At 46.3% G+C, this 14,718-nt stretch overlaps 1 protein-coding gene and 1 pseudogene across 1 annotated transcript; both read left to right on the top strand.

The window, feature by feature from the left end:
* Window positions 1–5,963: 5,963 nt before the first annotated feature.
* Window positions 5,964–7,870, top strand: LOC147980418 (uncharacterized; annotated as a pseudogene).
* Window positions 7,871–9,326: 1,456 nt separating this feature from the next.
* LOC147980417 (uncharacterized) lies at window positions 9,327–9,857 on the top strand. The gene has a single exon (XM_087515599.1). The coding sequence runs from the start codon at window positions 9,327–9,329 to the stop codon at window positions 9,855–9,857; it is 531 nt and encodes a 176-aa protein (XP_087371725.1).
* The last annotated feature ends 4,861 nt before the right edge of the window (window positions 9,858–14,718 follow it).

Genomic DNA, 14,718 nt, shown 5'->3' with positions numbered 1-14,718 from the left:
CACGGAACAGCTTGATAGAGTCCGCCCCTTTGACCTTGGGGATTAGACAAATCGCCCCATAATTGAGCCGCGCAAGATCTACGGTACCCAGGGCAAAGCCGTTAATAATGAGAGAATTCCTTATTTGACACTGTGTTAAATATTGTTTCCCTATATGACACCAAAAAATACTTTCTTCCCTATATAACACCGAGTCTAAATTTTATGCCCTTTATAACACTTTCATCTATTTTAAGCCTTAAAGGTGTTAATTGAAACATGAAAACACCTTTTTACCCCTGATGTGGTATGTGATAAAAAAATCATAGATGATAGTACATGCTAATAATGTCCGGTGAGCTTGATTTGTTGTATGTGGCGTATAGTGGACTAGCTGCATGTGTGATGTCCAGCTGGTTCGGTTCCTAGCTGCGTGAGCCAACTTGCTGCGTGGGTGCGTTCTGTGCAGCGGGGAGTGTGAGCGGCCACCGTCGTCCTTCTTCGTGACCCCGGACTCATATGTACTTCGTTGGTTAATCAGCTAGAGATTACTTTATGCGTGTCCTGGGATGGCATCGGCCAGTATCAGTAAGCACCGACTAGATACTACCGTACAGTGTACGTATTCACGGAGAGGAGAGCGGTTACACCGCCACAAGAGCTAACTTAAAGCACTCGATTGATTTTCTTTGGAAGTTGGCTTCACGCAGCTAGGAACCGAACCAGCTGGATAGCACACATGCATGCAGCTAGTTCGCTATACTTAGCCGCATACAACAAACCAAGCCGGCCAGACATTATTAGCACGTACTAGCATCTATGAATTTTTTTCATCACATATCACATTATTAGGGGTAAAAAGGTCTTTTCATGTGTCAATTAACAACTTTAAGGCTTAAAATGGACAAGAGTGTTATAAAGGGCATAAAATTTAGAGTCGGTGTTATATAAGGAAGAAAATATTTTTCGGTGTCAAATAGGGAAACAAAATTTAACACAATGTTAAATAAGGAATTCTCTCGTTAATAATAGCTTGGAATAGGTCTCTAAGGAGCGGCCAAAACCTTTTGAAAAACTCTATCGGCCAGCCGTCCGGGCCTGGGGCTGTGTCGTTCTTCATTCCAGCCAGCGCTAAATCAATCTCTTGCGGCGTAAAGGACACCATAAGGGCGTCATTTTTCTGTTGGGAAACACGCTCAGTCGGTCCCCATAAGTCTTCCCTTAGACTTAATCATTTCGCTTTCGCTGTTCCCAACAGCTCTACGAAGAAATCGTATATGTGTTTAACGATTTTGTTTTGGGAAACCAGAATCCTATGCTCCGATTGGAGTCTAAGGATTGAGCTCTTGCGTTTGGCTCGTTGGCATACGCGTGAAAGTAGCCAGTGTTGGTGTCGTCTTTCACGACCCACTTTATGCCGCCCCTACAACGCCAGTACTCCTCCTCCGCCCTAAGGATAGCCAAGACCTGGTTTTCCAGGGCGTATCTGTGCTCCCATTCATCGCCAGAGAAAGGTCTTGTGTCAGCCTGCGCATCAAGGTGCGCTATTTCGCCCACAATGCGTTCCCTTTCCCTTTTGGACTCGCTGTCGTGATTGGCCCCCCAACCCCTGAGGAAAACACGTAAGGCCGCTGCCGCCGAGGACCAAAACTCTACTAATCCTCGCCGATACCTCACCTGGAGGCCAATCGAAGTCCATCGGTTCGTGACCAGTTGATTCTCGTGGAGTTATCTACCAATCAGTGTGACAAAGGTTTTGGTGATGTCCAATGTAACCCTCTCACTGCATTGCATCAGTGTCACTAATTAGTACTACTAACTAAATGCATAAAACATCCTAATAACCGGTGCATAGTAAATCACTCAGGATCTAGTTCTAGTAGCACTAGTGACCTTTCTTATACTGGATTGTCTCATTTTCCTCGGCCCAGCACGAGCCAGTTCTAGGCATCTGGCCGGTGGAGCTACTGTGTGATGGACTATCTGGAAAGCCAGGATGGTCCGGGAATGAAGCTTGCTTTAGACAACATCATTTTATAAACTAGCTGGGTGACCCGCGCATTTGCGCGACTAGATTTCCTATGAGTTTTTCATACCTATATTTGCATGAGATGTTGAGCTTGGCATGCAAATTTGTGGAAAAAATTATAGTCAAACACATAACATGTAAAATGATTTTTCATCGTTTTATTTTCAGTAAGGTCATCTACAGACATGGGAAATATTTTTCATTTAACTACTAACATGTGTTGTTGTTTTATTTTGTATATCATTCAAAATAAAAAATATTATAGTCAATACATATATCATGAGGAAAGACATATTTGTTGCTTTATGTGTATATTAAGTTGTTCGTAAAAGATTTTGTATGTGACAACAAAAACTATAACACTGAGTCATGCCAATCTACGGAGATTGCGTTTGGATTCTTTTTGTATTTCCCCTATTCTTGTTCATCTATTCAATTGGGTATCGGTCTTCTATCCCAAAAAATAATAATAAAAGTTGATACATATTCTAAAACAGGCTCACCGTCAAATTGTGGTCATATAGCTGTATTTGACCTAGGAACTAAATAATACACCTTCTCTAAAGAAAACTAAATAATACACCTTCTCTAAATGAATAATACTTATGGCACATCTAGATGTGCTTTAGCAAAATTGGTTTTTAAATTGCTTATTGCTCGTTCCGGTGGACGTAGCTCCTCTAACGTGCCGTTGGGCCACTGACATGTGGGCTCAAGCCCACATGTCAGTGGCCCAACGGCAGGGCACCGTACGTCAGAGGATCCCTCTTCCATTCTGGTAACCGCTAACCTTGTTTGTTCTTGCTGCTTTGAGAGCCGGTTGATTTGTCACGTGCGAACTTGGCAATGGCTTATGTGGGGTAGAGGCGTACACACTAAGCAAATAGGCCACAACCTATAGAAGTATGGAGTTCTCGCCTCTTCAGAGTTTTGTTTCTTTTGCACGCACAATAGCTATGGTTTTTTTTCCGGGGGATTATGGCTGCTGCACATGCTGTGACGGTGTGCTGAATCTCTCTCATGTTGTCGGTCCTATGGTGGATTTTACCCGTGCGAAGGCTGCCAACAACACGTGGAGGGATGCACATACTCGCGAGGCTGCCAGTCGTTGTGTTTTTTTTTCTGGTCTCATCCCGCTGTTAGGTAACGGTATCTTCCTAATCAGGTTCTTCAACTTGATTGCTCAGAAAGTTTAAAACTACAACATGAAGACCAGTTTCTTTTAATTCAAACCATTGCTTTTCTATCGCTAAATCTTACCTGTTTTTCATTTTCAGTAAAATAATGTATAGAATTTTTGCCTATGTAGCTTCCTTCTCTTTTTATTTTGAATTTCTTATATATAAATTAGACTAATACTTGTCCACCTAATAAAAAGTTAAAGTGATAATTTCCTTGCAGATCCTCGTATCGAATTTCATATTTAAATTAAATTATTTTATGTCTACCTAATAACAGATTTGCTATATATAATAATTAAAGAAAAATCCAATTCATATATACAATTGTACATTATAATCACGACAATCAACGGTAGAGCCAAATAATTTGCCAACATGGATCAACCTGGTAGAACCTCCGAGGTTCTTACATACATTATTTTTGGTCCATTGAACCCGTTTGGCTCTCTACACTTGTTGTAGATTTTTCTTAAAAGAAGAATAATCCCCGGCCTCTCCATCAGGCTACACTTGATGTAGATGTCAACGCTTGTGTATTGCATTTTAAAAAGGTGTTCATTCAGTTATCTCACATATATAACTAGACCTTATTTTACGCTTAAAATGGTTGATGCGCCCCTCAAAAGAATTGGCTGACACGGATTATTTTTTCATTTATTACATAATATATTTCCACACTTCCTTGAGCGGGTGTCAATCATGATATTTGTAAGCAATATTCTAGCTTTGCTTGACTTTCTTATTACATTGATGTAGTTGGGCTGTCTCCACACCCATACATTTTTGTAGTGCCGTGGTCATACAATAACAGGTCCTCAAGTAATCTATCGCAAAAAAATAAAAAAATACACACACACACGTCATGAAGTACTAAAAAAGTACTAATTGGACTTCAAATGGAATCCGTGTGTGCTTGCATGGAGTAGGTTGAGATATGGTCTCGTCGCATATATGGACTCCTTTTGCTACATCGCAAAAAACATATGGATTATTTCCTTTCAGTTGTAATTAGTCGACAGTCCGTCCCAGGGGTGACCGCGGGTCTCGGTCTCGTGTCTCTTTAGGCGATCTAGGGTTTCCCTACCCTGCCGCCGCCGTAGAGCCCGTCCAATCGCCTGCGCCGTCCCCAATTCCCTGGTCGTCCGCTCATCACCGTCCGTGTGCGCCGTCGCTGGTGCCACCCTGGCGCTGCTCCCGTCGTAACCCATCCACCAAAACTAGTTTCTGATCTGGTTACGCCGTGGACGACAAGATGGAGAAGGTTGCAGGGCTGTTGAAAAACTTGAAGCTGTCGGAGCGGGAGGAGAAGGGAGTTAAGATCGGATGGTCTGGATCTGGGAAAGCGGGGCTAGTTGAACCACAAGCCCTTGCTAAGTTGTTGTCTGAAAAACCTGCGTTCGTGGAAGCCATGGCTGAAACCCTAGGCAAGATTTGGTGCCCTATTAAGGGGGTTGAGTGCAAGGAGGTGGGAGATAATACGTTCCTTTTCACGTTTGGGCAGGAGTTAGGCAAGGTGCTGGCTCTAGAGCATGGGCCCTGGGAGTTTGGTAATGATCTACTCGTGTTTGAAGATTTTGTTCCTAGGAAAAGGATTGAAGACTATACGTTCGCGACCATACCAATTTGGGTCAGGATTATGCGTCTTCCTTTAGGTATGATGAACAGGGAGGTAGGAGAAGCCATTGGTAGAGAGACTGGGGAAGTATTGGATGTGGAGGCCAGTGCGGATGGTGAGGCAGTGGGTAAATACCTCCGGGTTAAGGTTAGAATGGGCATTAAACAACCGCTGATGAGAGGGATCAAGGTGGAGCAAGAGGAGGAGGGAGAGGGTGTTCAGAGCCATGCTGCGGGGAAGAAACCCATCCAGGAGGAAGATGACAGATGTTGGTGCCCGTTTGAATATGAGTTCCTACCTGAATTTTGTTATGTGTGTGGCATGTTGGGACACGAAGACAAGATGTGTAAGGTGAAACTGAAACGTGGTGAGAAGGCGCAGTTTGGTCCATGGATGAGAGCCTTCATGCCACGACGGAGTGGGGGAGGGGCTCGTGGAAGATGGGGCGAAGGGGGAGTGGGTCGAAATGGAAGATTTGCAGGTAGTAGAAGCCAGGGTGCTTGGCGAGGGCGGTCATCGTCAGACAGTGACGCGCCATCGTGGCGGAAAAACTCAAGGAGCGGTGGTGGTGCAGTGGAGGAGGAAGAGAAAGGACAGAAGGTGACGAGCCCCTTAAAGTTACCGAGTGCAGAAGTTCTGGGAACATGCAGTGGTGTTGGAGTAGCAAAACAACTACTGTTCGAGCCATCAAATCAGTATAAACAAAGTGAGAAGGAAGGAGAGGAAGGAAGGAACAATTCCCGAGAAGAAAATATTCAAAGACAAAGCGATCCACTAAAGGGGACACAGAGTGCACATGATGGGCGGGGCACGAACTGCGAGGCCATGCAGACCGATCCTTCCATGCAGATCGACGTAGTCCCTTTCCCGGTACGTCATTTGCAGCAGGATGTAGCAGCCGAGGAGAAGGAGAATTCAGATGCACAACTAGGCAAGTATGTTGGCACCTACAAAAAGAAGGGTAGGGGCAGGAAAGGGTTCTGCCTGCACAAAATTTTGAGAATATATCTGGCATTAAGAGGGCAGCTGAAATTCTTGAAGAGGATGGAGATGAGACTACAAAGAGATTGAAGCAGAAGGAGGGGCACAACAATGGGAGTGGGGAGACTGTTTACTCTGACCAGATAGCGGGGCTGCCAGGACAGCCCTGCGGGACCCAATGAAAATTATAGCGTGGAATTGCCGGGGATTGGGGAATAGGCCGGCAGTTCGTGGTCTTCTGGATATCCACAAGAGAGAGGACCCCGATATTTTGTTTTTATCAGAAACGAAGATGAATAAAGAGAGGATGGGCAGGTTCAGGGATATGTTAGGTTTACATCATATGGTGGCTCAAGATAATAAAGGAAAGAGCGGTGGATTAGCACTGTTTTGGAGGAGAGGAATAAATGTGACAATAAGGTGGATGGGCAGAATGCATATTGATGCTATTGTGGAGGAGAAAGATGGTTTCAAATGGCGGTTGACTGGTGTGTACGGTGAATCACACGTGGACAAGAAGGTTGAGACTTGGCGGCTAGTAAGGACGCTCCACCATCAAGTTCAACTTCCGTGGGTGTGTATGGGCGACTTCAGTGAGATCCTTTATAACCATGAGAAGCAAGGGGGGTTTCCCGCTCCCATAGATGTATGCAAACTTTTCGAGATGCTCTGGATTTTTGTAACTTGCATGATCTCGGCTTCGAGGGAGATGTTTTTACGTGGAGGAATAAAAACTACCGTGTTGATGGCTATATTCGTGAAAGACTATACCGGGTTGTAGCTACACCGGAGTGGTGTGCCCATTTCCCGGCATATAAAGTGGTTAATGGTGATCCAAGGAAGTCGGACCATCGGCCCATCACACTTTCTCTTGATGGTAGACCGGGACCGAGGCGTTGTGGGGGTGGTGACCGCCTGTTGCGGTTTGAGGCTCGGTGGCTGTTGGAAGAGAAGTGTGATGATATTGTGAAGGAAGCTTGGGAAGGGGTGAGGGGGGAGGATGCTTGGGAGAAGTTGAAAGGAGTGGTGAAGGCTCTCAATACATGGAGCCGGGATGTTTTGGGCGATCTAGGGAAGAGGATCAGGAAGCTAAGGAGTGAGTTGGAGGCTATTAGGAGGGAGCCTATTTCTGATAGTCAGGTGAGGAGGGAGCAAACTATTAGTTTTAAGTTGGATCGTCTTGAGGAGCAGGAAGATTTGGTCTGGAGGCAACGGGCCCATGTCAACTGGCTTGTCAATGGGGACCGTAACACTAAATTTTTTCAAGCCTTTGCCTCCGAGAGAAAGAGGAAGAATTCCATTCATAGATTGAGGAAGGATAATGGGGAAGTTGTGGAGAGTGAGGAGGGGATGAAAGAGCTCGTCACTAACTATTTTTCTTCTCTTTTTACCTCTGTGGCAGGAAACAATACAAGTGATATAATGAACCATATAGCCCCAAAGGTAACCGACCAAATGAATGCACAATTGTTGGCAGAGTTTACCAAGGAAGAAGTGAAAGCGGCCCTGGATGATACCGGTGATCTCAAAGCGCCGGGTATGGATGGACTACCTGCAATTTTCTATAAGCACTATTGGCATCTTGTCGGAGAAGAGGTGACACGGGAGGTGTTGCATGTGTTGCGAGGCGGCAGTATGCCGGAGGGATGGAACGATACCCTTGTGGTTCTTATCCCAAAGGTTCAAAACCCTGAACATCTGAAGGATCTTCGCCCTATTAGCCTTTGCAACGTCGTGTGCAAGCTTGTGTCTAAAGTCCTGGCAAACCGGCTAAGGTGCATTTTGGGTGAGATTATTTCACCAAACCAGAGTGCCTTTGTGCCGGGACGATTAATCTCAGATAATACTATCTTGGCCTGTGAGATGACGCATTTTTTGAAAATGAAGCGGACGGGAAGCACGGCCTATGCTGCGTTGAAACTGGATATGAGCAAAGCATATGACCGCGTTGAATGGAACTTTTTGGAGAAGGTGATGAGGAAATTGGGATTCGCTGAACAGTTCGTGCAGCTAATAAGTACATGTATCAGATCCCGGAGCGGGGCCTCCGTCAGGGCGAGCCCATCTCCCCCTACTTATTCTTGATATGTGCCGAGGGGCTGTCAGCTTTGTTGCACCATGCAGAGCAGGCTGGGCAGATTAAGGGGATTCAGCTGGCGCCTCAGGCACCCCCCATTAGCCACCTTTTTTTGCTGATGATTCGCTGTTACTATTGAAGGCAACCCCGGAAAGCATTGCGGCTGTGAATCACATCCTGCATGTGTATGAGCGGGGTTCAGGCCAAGTCATTAATCGAGACAAATCAGCTGTCCTTTTCAGTAAGAATACTTCCTCGGCCAAAAAACATGTTCTGCTAAATGCTTTAGGGCTTCGGTCTGAAAGCTTGCATGGCAAATACCTGGGTCTGCCGAGCTATGTGGGTCGTTCCCACCAGAAGTGCTTTGAGTACTTGCGCGACAAAATATGGGAAATCCTAAAGGGATGGAAGATCAAGTTGCTTTTGAAAGCTGCAAAAGAGATCCTAATAAAAACCGTCATTCAAGTTGTCCCCACTTACGTGATGGCTTGTTTTGATCTTACTAAAGAGCTTTGCGAGAGTATCAATGCCATGGTGTGCAAATTTTGGTGGTCTAACCAGGAGGAGGAACATAAGCATCATTGGATTAGTTGGGAGAGGATGTGCTTACCGAAGGACCAAGGTGGGCTTGGCTTCAGGGACTTGCATACGTTCAATATTGCCATGCTTGCTCGTCAAGTGTGGCGACTCATCCAGGCTCCGGAGTCCCTCTGTGCACAAATTTTGAAGGCAAAGTACTTCCCCGATTGTGATATTCTGGATTCTTCGGCTAAACCTGGGATGAGTTATGTGTGGTGTAGTATCTTACAGGGTCTGGAGGTTGTCAAGGCCGGGATGATTTGGAGGGTTGGATCGGGGGAGAACATTCACATATGGTCCGACCCGTGGTTACCGTCTAATGATACGAGGAGGCCCAGTACTTTGCAGAGCGGTCACTTGCTAACGAGAGTGTCTGAACTCATTGACCCATTGACAAACCGATGGGATCAACAGCTAGTCTCACAAACCTTCACGCCGGCCGATGCACGTACAGTCCTGGCTATTCCCATCTGCGACCAATATGAGGATTTTGTGGCTTGGCACTTTGATAAGAGAGGTATATTTTCCATTCGTTCTGCATATTGGGTGTATACGGACCTGAAGCTGCAGCGGAGTACCAGGCAAAGAGGCGAGAATATTGCTGGAAGTCAGTATACGGCAAGATTTTGGAACAAACTATGGCGACTTCGATGCCTAGCACATGTGCATCATTTTCTGTGGCGCCTGGCCCAGAATAGTCACCCGCTATTCTGCAACGTTGAACGGTTAGGAGTTGAGCTTGATACATCCTGCATCCTATGTGGCCGGTTTGCGGAGGACGGAGGGCATCTATTCTTATGATGCAAGGAAGTGAAGAAGGTGTGGAGGGAATGTGGTCTTGATCATATCAGAACGGATCTCCTGGCTATGCAATCCCCCCAAGTCATGTTGGAGGTTATCTTTAAACTTCCTGATGATCTGCTACTGAGAGTGGCCAGACTCCTGTGGTCATGGTGGTCTGAGAGGAATAAAGCTAATCATAAAAAACAGAGGTTAACGCCGGAAGCTTTCGGTGCAAAGGTGCGTCATAATGTGGCTGAATGGACTGAATTCCTCGGGAAGAAGAACCAGGGCTCGCCTACGCCATCAGCCCGCTGGAACCCCCCGCCTGCTGACTATGTTAATATCAACTTCGACGCGTCATTTCATGTGGATACAGGGTCAGCGAGCTGGGGCGCCATTGCCCGAGACTCTGATGGTGAGATGGTTTTAGCTGCGGCAGGAGGTTTACAACATATGCAGGATGCCATGCACGCGGAAGCTGCTGCATTGCTTAAGGCAATCGAGGTTGCTGTACATGTTGGAATGGGGAGGGTGATTTTCCAGACCGATTGCCTTCCGTTGCAACAAGCAACTGCATCCTTGATGTTAGACCGCAACCCCCTTGGTGTCCTGTTTAGAGAAGCTAAGTTCTAGATGCAACAAGAGTTCATAGCTGCCTCTATAGTTTTCCAGCCAAGAGAGTGTAACAAGCCAGCGCATGTGCTGGCTGCCGCTGTCAATCAGAACATACCAAATGGCCAGTCTATTTGGCTTTCGGAGTTCCCCGTCGATGTAACCCGTGCTGTAGCCGCCGATTTGGTCGGTCCGCCGTAATTTTGGAATGCAAGGTGTTCCAGTTTCAAAAAAAAACATATGGATTCCTTTTGCTTAGACGCCGGCTGACGGTGTCTTGGACTAGGGGGTACTCACCACGTCGTCTCCCGATCTATTAGATTGGGCCGAGGACCCCCGTGGCCGTATACTCATGGGCCAGTTTGGACAGTTGCCGCATACAAGGAATATTCCACAAGACTTGGCGATCAAGATAAGGACTTCTCCCCACCGACGTATTCGGCTACGACTCTTGTTATCCTAGGCCTCTGGTGCATTATATAAACCGAGGCCAGGCTAGTCGATAGACAATATACAATACATACAACAATCATACCATAGGCTAGCTTCTAGGGTTTAGCCTCCTTGATCTCGTGGTAGATCTACTCTTATACTACCCATATCGTCAATATTAATCAAGCAGGAGTAGGGTATTACCTCCATCAAGAGGGCCCGAACCTGGGTAAAACAAAGTGTCCCCTGTCTCCTGTTACCATCCGGCCTAGATGCACAGTTCGGGACCCCCTACCTGAGATCCGCCGGCTTTGACACCGACATTGGTGCTTTCATTGAGAGTTCCGCTTTGTGATCGACAAAAGGATCGATGGCTCGCCTGCAGATCAACTGCGACTTCGGCATCTTCGTCACCAGCTCGACTGGTCACCTTGGTTCGACCAAGAATTGCGCCCCATGTTCGGATCACCATGTCCGGACGAGGGCCTTCATCAAACATCAACTCCAATCTCTATCAAGATCACGGAGAAATCATCTATGGAGCTCGGGGGCTCAACGTCAACATTGCCCTCAAGCGACCATGCTGTTTTTCTGGACAGCGAACTCGTATCTGCCACCACCACCTCCTCGAGTATCTCTTTGACGATCGCTTTGGTGTAATTGTGCGAAATTGAGCCTACAACAACCCTGCAAAATTTCGTCGAGTTCCGATGGAGGAATCTCTAGCAATCCACGATATACCGGAGCCCTGTCAAATCTGGACGGGAATTTGGATGAGTTTAGTGCATGGTGTCCAGCTTCTAGCTCAGAAGTCCTTTGGAAGATCCAACCGTTGATCGGCTGAGGAATTCCTATATCTACCACCTCTCAAAATTTCGGCTCGATCCGACCGTCCAAACTCCGGAACCTTCCGATTAGTGCATCACTTTTCGGATCTGTTTTCTGCGCGAAAACGAATCCGACCTGAGTTCATCTTTTTTATGAACAGGATTTCGGACATCCCTTTTGAAGGAAGTTTTGTATGGGGTATTGTGTTTTGTTCCCGAACACATCCCACTAACTGTAAGATCTTTTGAACATGATCTTCAACATCATGCTGGTGTCAAACCAGTCCGGCAATATTACTCCACGGCTGCCGACCTGCGCTAGACACGGCGTCACTTTGTTGAGCCGAGGTCAACTTCTTCGGATCATCATCTCGGCAAGCCGAACAAGAGCCCGGCATCGCGAAGGATAAATCATCACCAACATCGCCGCCCCACGGGTTACATGGAGCGGGCACACCGGCATCGCCGCACGGTTACTTCATCAAGCCGGCATTGACCACGTCACGACCTGCATCGGCAGGGCCGCACTATTGCTCCTCCGAGCCGGTGTCCATCACGCCGACCTACTTCGACATCTCGGCTGGACCGGGGGCTTCATCATCTCTTCATCAACCTACTCTGGTAACGGGTGTGCGGATCGAGTCCCAATTTTGGGAATCACCTTCCTTCGGATTGCTACAACAAATAAACCAGGTGCTATTAATCCTAGTATTTTTTGCTTGTTTGGGTTCAATTTTTCCCAAGGAATTATTACTCCGGTTTGTCCATCATATGTACACAGGTCTATCAAATGGTGGTCGTATTAACGACGGTTGCATGGTGGTCCGGTCAGTCTCCATACATAGTCCGGCGAACGCCGCATCCGGAACTCGGACAGACCTGTGAATTTAGGCTTTGCCACGCCCTTACCGCATCACGCCAACGCCCTGCATCGACATTGACTTCGGCGCCGGGCCATATTTCTTTTATTACTCACTTTGCATAAATTATTTATTATGCAACATTTTTTTAATTATCATTATTACTATTATCTCCGGTTTGCACTATTTTTTGTGCACAGGAAAACGATCCGGGGACTTCGGCGTCACTCTGCCGGTCTGCATTGACCGCGCTATGTCACCACTTCGTCGTGTTGAGCTCTCCGCTCCGCCACCTCGGGACCGGCTTGGGGGATGGAACCTTGCCCCGCATCAAGCTCGGACCGCGTCATCAATACCGAACACATTAACCAGCTAAGTCGCTTTCATGCTCAAAGCTTTAATTTCTAACTTGCGTTCGATTCGACCAAGCATTATACTTTCTTGGAAAAAGTTGCTTGTAAAATTTTTTCGTTGTCCAAACTTTGTTCGTGACACACAAATTCAAGGACCCAATTCACTTGGGGGCTTCCTTTATGAAGCTTTTCCTCTTGCATGTGATTATACTTGTACGGCTTCGTTCCTTGTTCGTGTATTATGCCACAATATGCACCATATTGACTTAAGCGATTTGCAAGCTGGGTTGCCTGGCTCCTGTGCTTACCCCTACGTTCCCGATTGTTCGGCTAGGGAGTAAAGGGAGCACCTCTGCGATTGTCACGATCGGGTCACCCGAGCCGGACCTCAGACTGGGTGAAGCCGAAAGCTAGCGCTCTTATAGTTATTCAATGATGGTCGGCACACAACGGAACTCATGAGTACAAAAAATCTATTGCACAAGTCTCATAATAACAATGAGCACCGAAGAAAGGTATCGGTGGGGGTACTATTTTCTTCGAAGATGCTTCTTACTCTTCGCAGTAATATAGCATAAGTTCCCTGAGCACGCTTTGTCTATTACAGCCTTATGGCCTGATTGCCTGATTATTGGAAACACCGTCGATATTCTCGACCGATGGAGTACATAACACTTTTCGGTCCTTAACCGAAGAGGGAGAAGCCGACGGTCGGTTAAGACGCATTTAAAGTTTGGTTGAACATAGATATGATATAAGTACTTCGGTACATGCAATCATTCTTCTACCCAAGTCACTTGGGGGCTCTTAAGTTTATTTGAGCCGTTTTATAATAAGTGTTCTTCTTCTCAGTCGTTGCAAAGTTCTATTATTATTATTTATCACTCCTTTTTTCGACGCGGGTGTGCGGTCACTAGCCGGGGAGCCTAATTTCTCTCTCAAAGCCGCTAGAGTTTAGTTTGCTAAACTGGCCTAATGAGAAGTACTCCGCCCTCGGGATAGGAGGTTGAAGCCGTAGGCTGACCCGCTCAAAGTCTTGAGATAGGATGTGTCATGTTAAAGGACGACAGAAGCATTTCTTTTTTCTAAGACCAATTTTTGGATTGGCACCGAACACTTGATCTTGTTCGGACGTCATGTTTTTACTAACGTTTTTTGGTTTTCCAAGCTTTTTGGCACTTTTAAACTATTTGTGCTTTTCCAGCATTAGTCTCGCAGTGCAACGCCGGACACCTTTAGGGATTCGGCAAAAACATTCTCAGATATTGCTATATATGCATCGGTTTCGAATTGTGTCTTCGGTCAATAGTTGGGTTGCCCGGCTCCTGCACTTGCTTCCTACGTTCCGTTTTGTTCGGCTAGGCGTGCAAAGGGAGAACCACTGCGATTGTGCTTCCAGCTCACATGGTTAAGCACCTTAGTGGAGAAAGCCGAAAACTGACTGTCACAATAAGCGTAAACTGGTCAGTGATCCGATGACTATGACGGGCCATTCATAACATTGACCGAAGTGTTTACGGCTTGACCTCGACTGTCGCCGCACACTACCGGGGGCTATTAACTGGCCTCCCAAACTAAATCCTCGATATTTTGCTCTTACATTCAAGCTGAGGTTTCATGATCATGCTTAGCATGACAACCCAAAGAAAGGAACCGATAGCGGGACTATTTTCTTTGGAATACATTTCTTCTGTTAAACAATAAATATAACATATCTCTCTGCGTACCTTTGTTTATAAAACCGTATGACCAGATTGCCTTGTTTGTCGTAAATCCTTGCCCTCATAAAGGCTTTATAAAGTAGGACAAACACTCCTCAGCTAATGGCCAAGGAAGTGGAAGCCGATGGTCGTTCAACAAAGTTTTTTACAATGCGGATCCGAGCATTAATGACGTAAAGTACTTGGATACATAGAGTCATTACACATAATTTGTGATTTTACTATGGATATTGATCCTTAAATTCGGCCACCCGTGCCCGCATTAAGGCTCGGGGGCTATTGGGCTTCGGGCTTATTATTTACAAATATTAAAGGGGCACATCGATCCCCTGATCTGGTGTTGCCACTCGACCAGTGTCTCGGGGGCTACTGCATTGCTTGTCCAATGCAGAAAATTTTATGTGCAATATAGTTTCCGAGGAGATTTTGATCCTCAGGTTGGTCGGTCGCACCCAACCTGAGTCTTGAGGACTGAGCACGCCGCTTTTGTGTCCCGAAGTATTCTGCCGAGCTAGGACTTGATCCCCAGGCCGATTTTGCAAATCAACCTGAGTCTCAGCGGCTAGTGGGATCAACGGTCTTATGTCATCCTTCATGTGCATCTCGGGTTTTAGACCGATACACACCTTGAGGGCTACTGGCTATATATCTCGGCAGAGAATAAATTGCACCAATAAAAAATATTGACA

The sequence above is a fragment of the Triticum urartu genome, chromosome 3A (genome assembly GCF_056163025.1).
Source record: "Triticum urartu cultivar PI428250 chromosome 3A, HENAU_Tu73, whole genome shotgun sequence".
NCBI lineage: Eukaryota > Viridiplantae > Streptophyta > Magnoliopsida > Poales > Poaceae > Triticum > Triticum urartu.
This window is presented reverse-complemented; position numbering and strand designations above follow the sequence as displayed.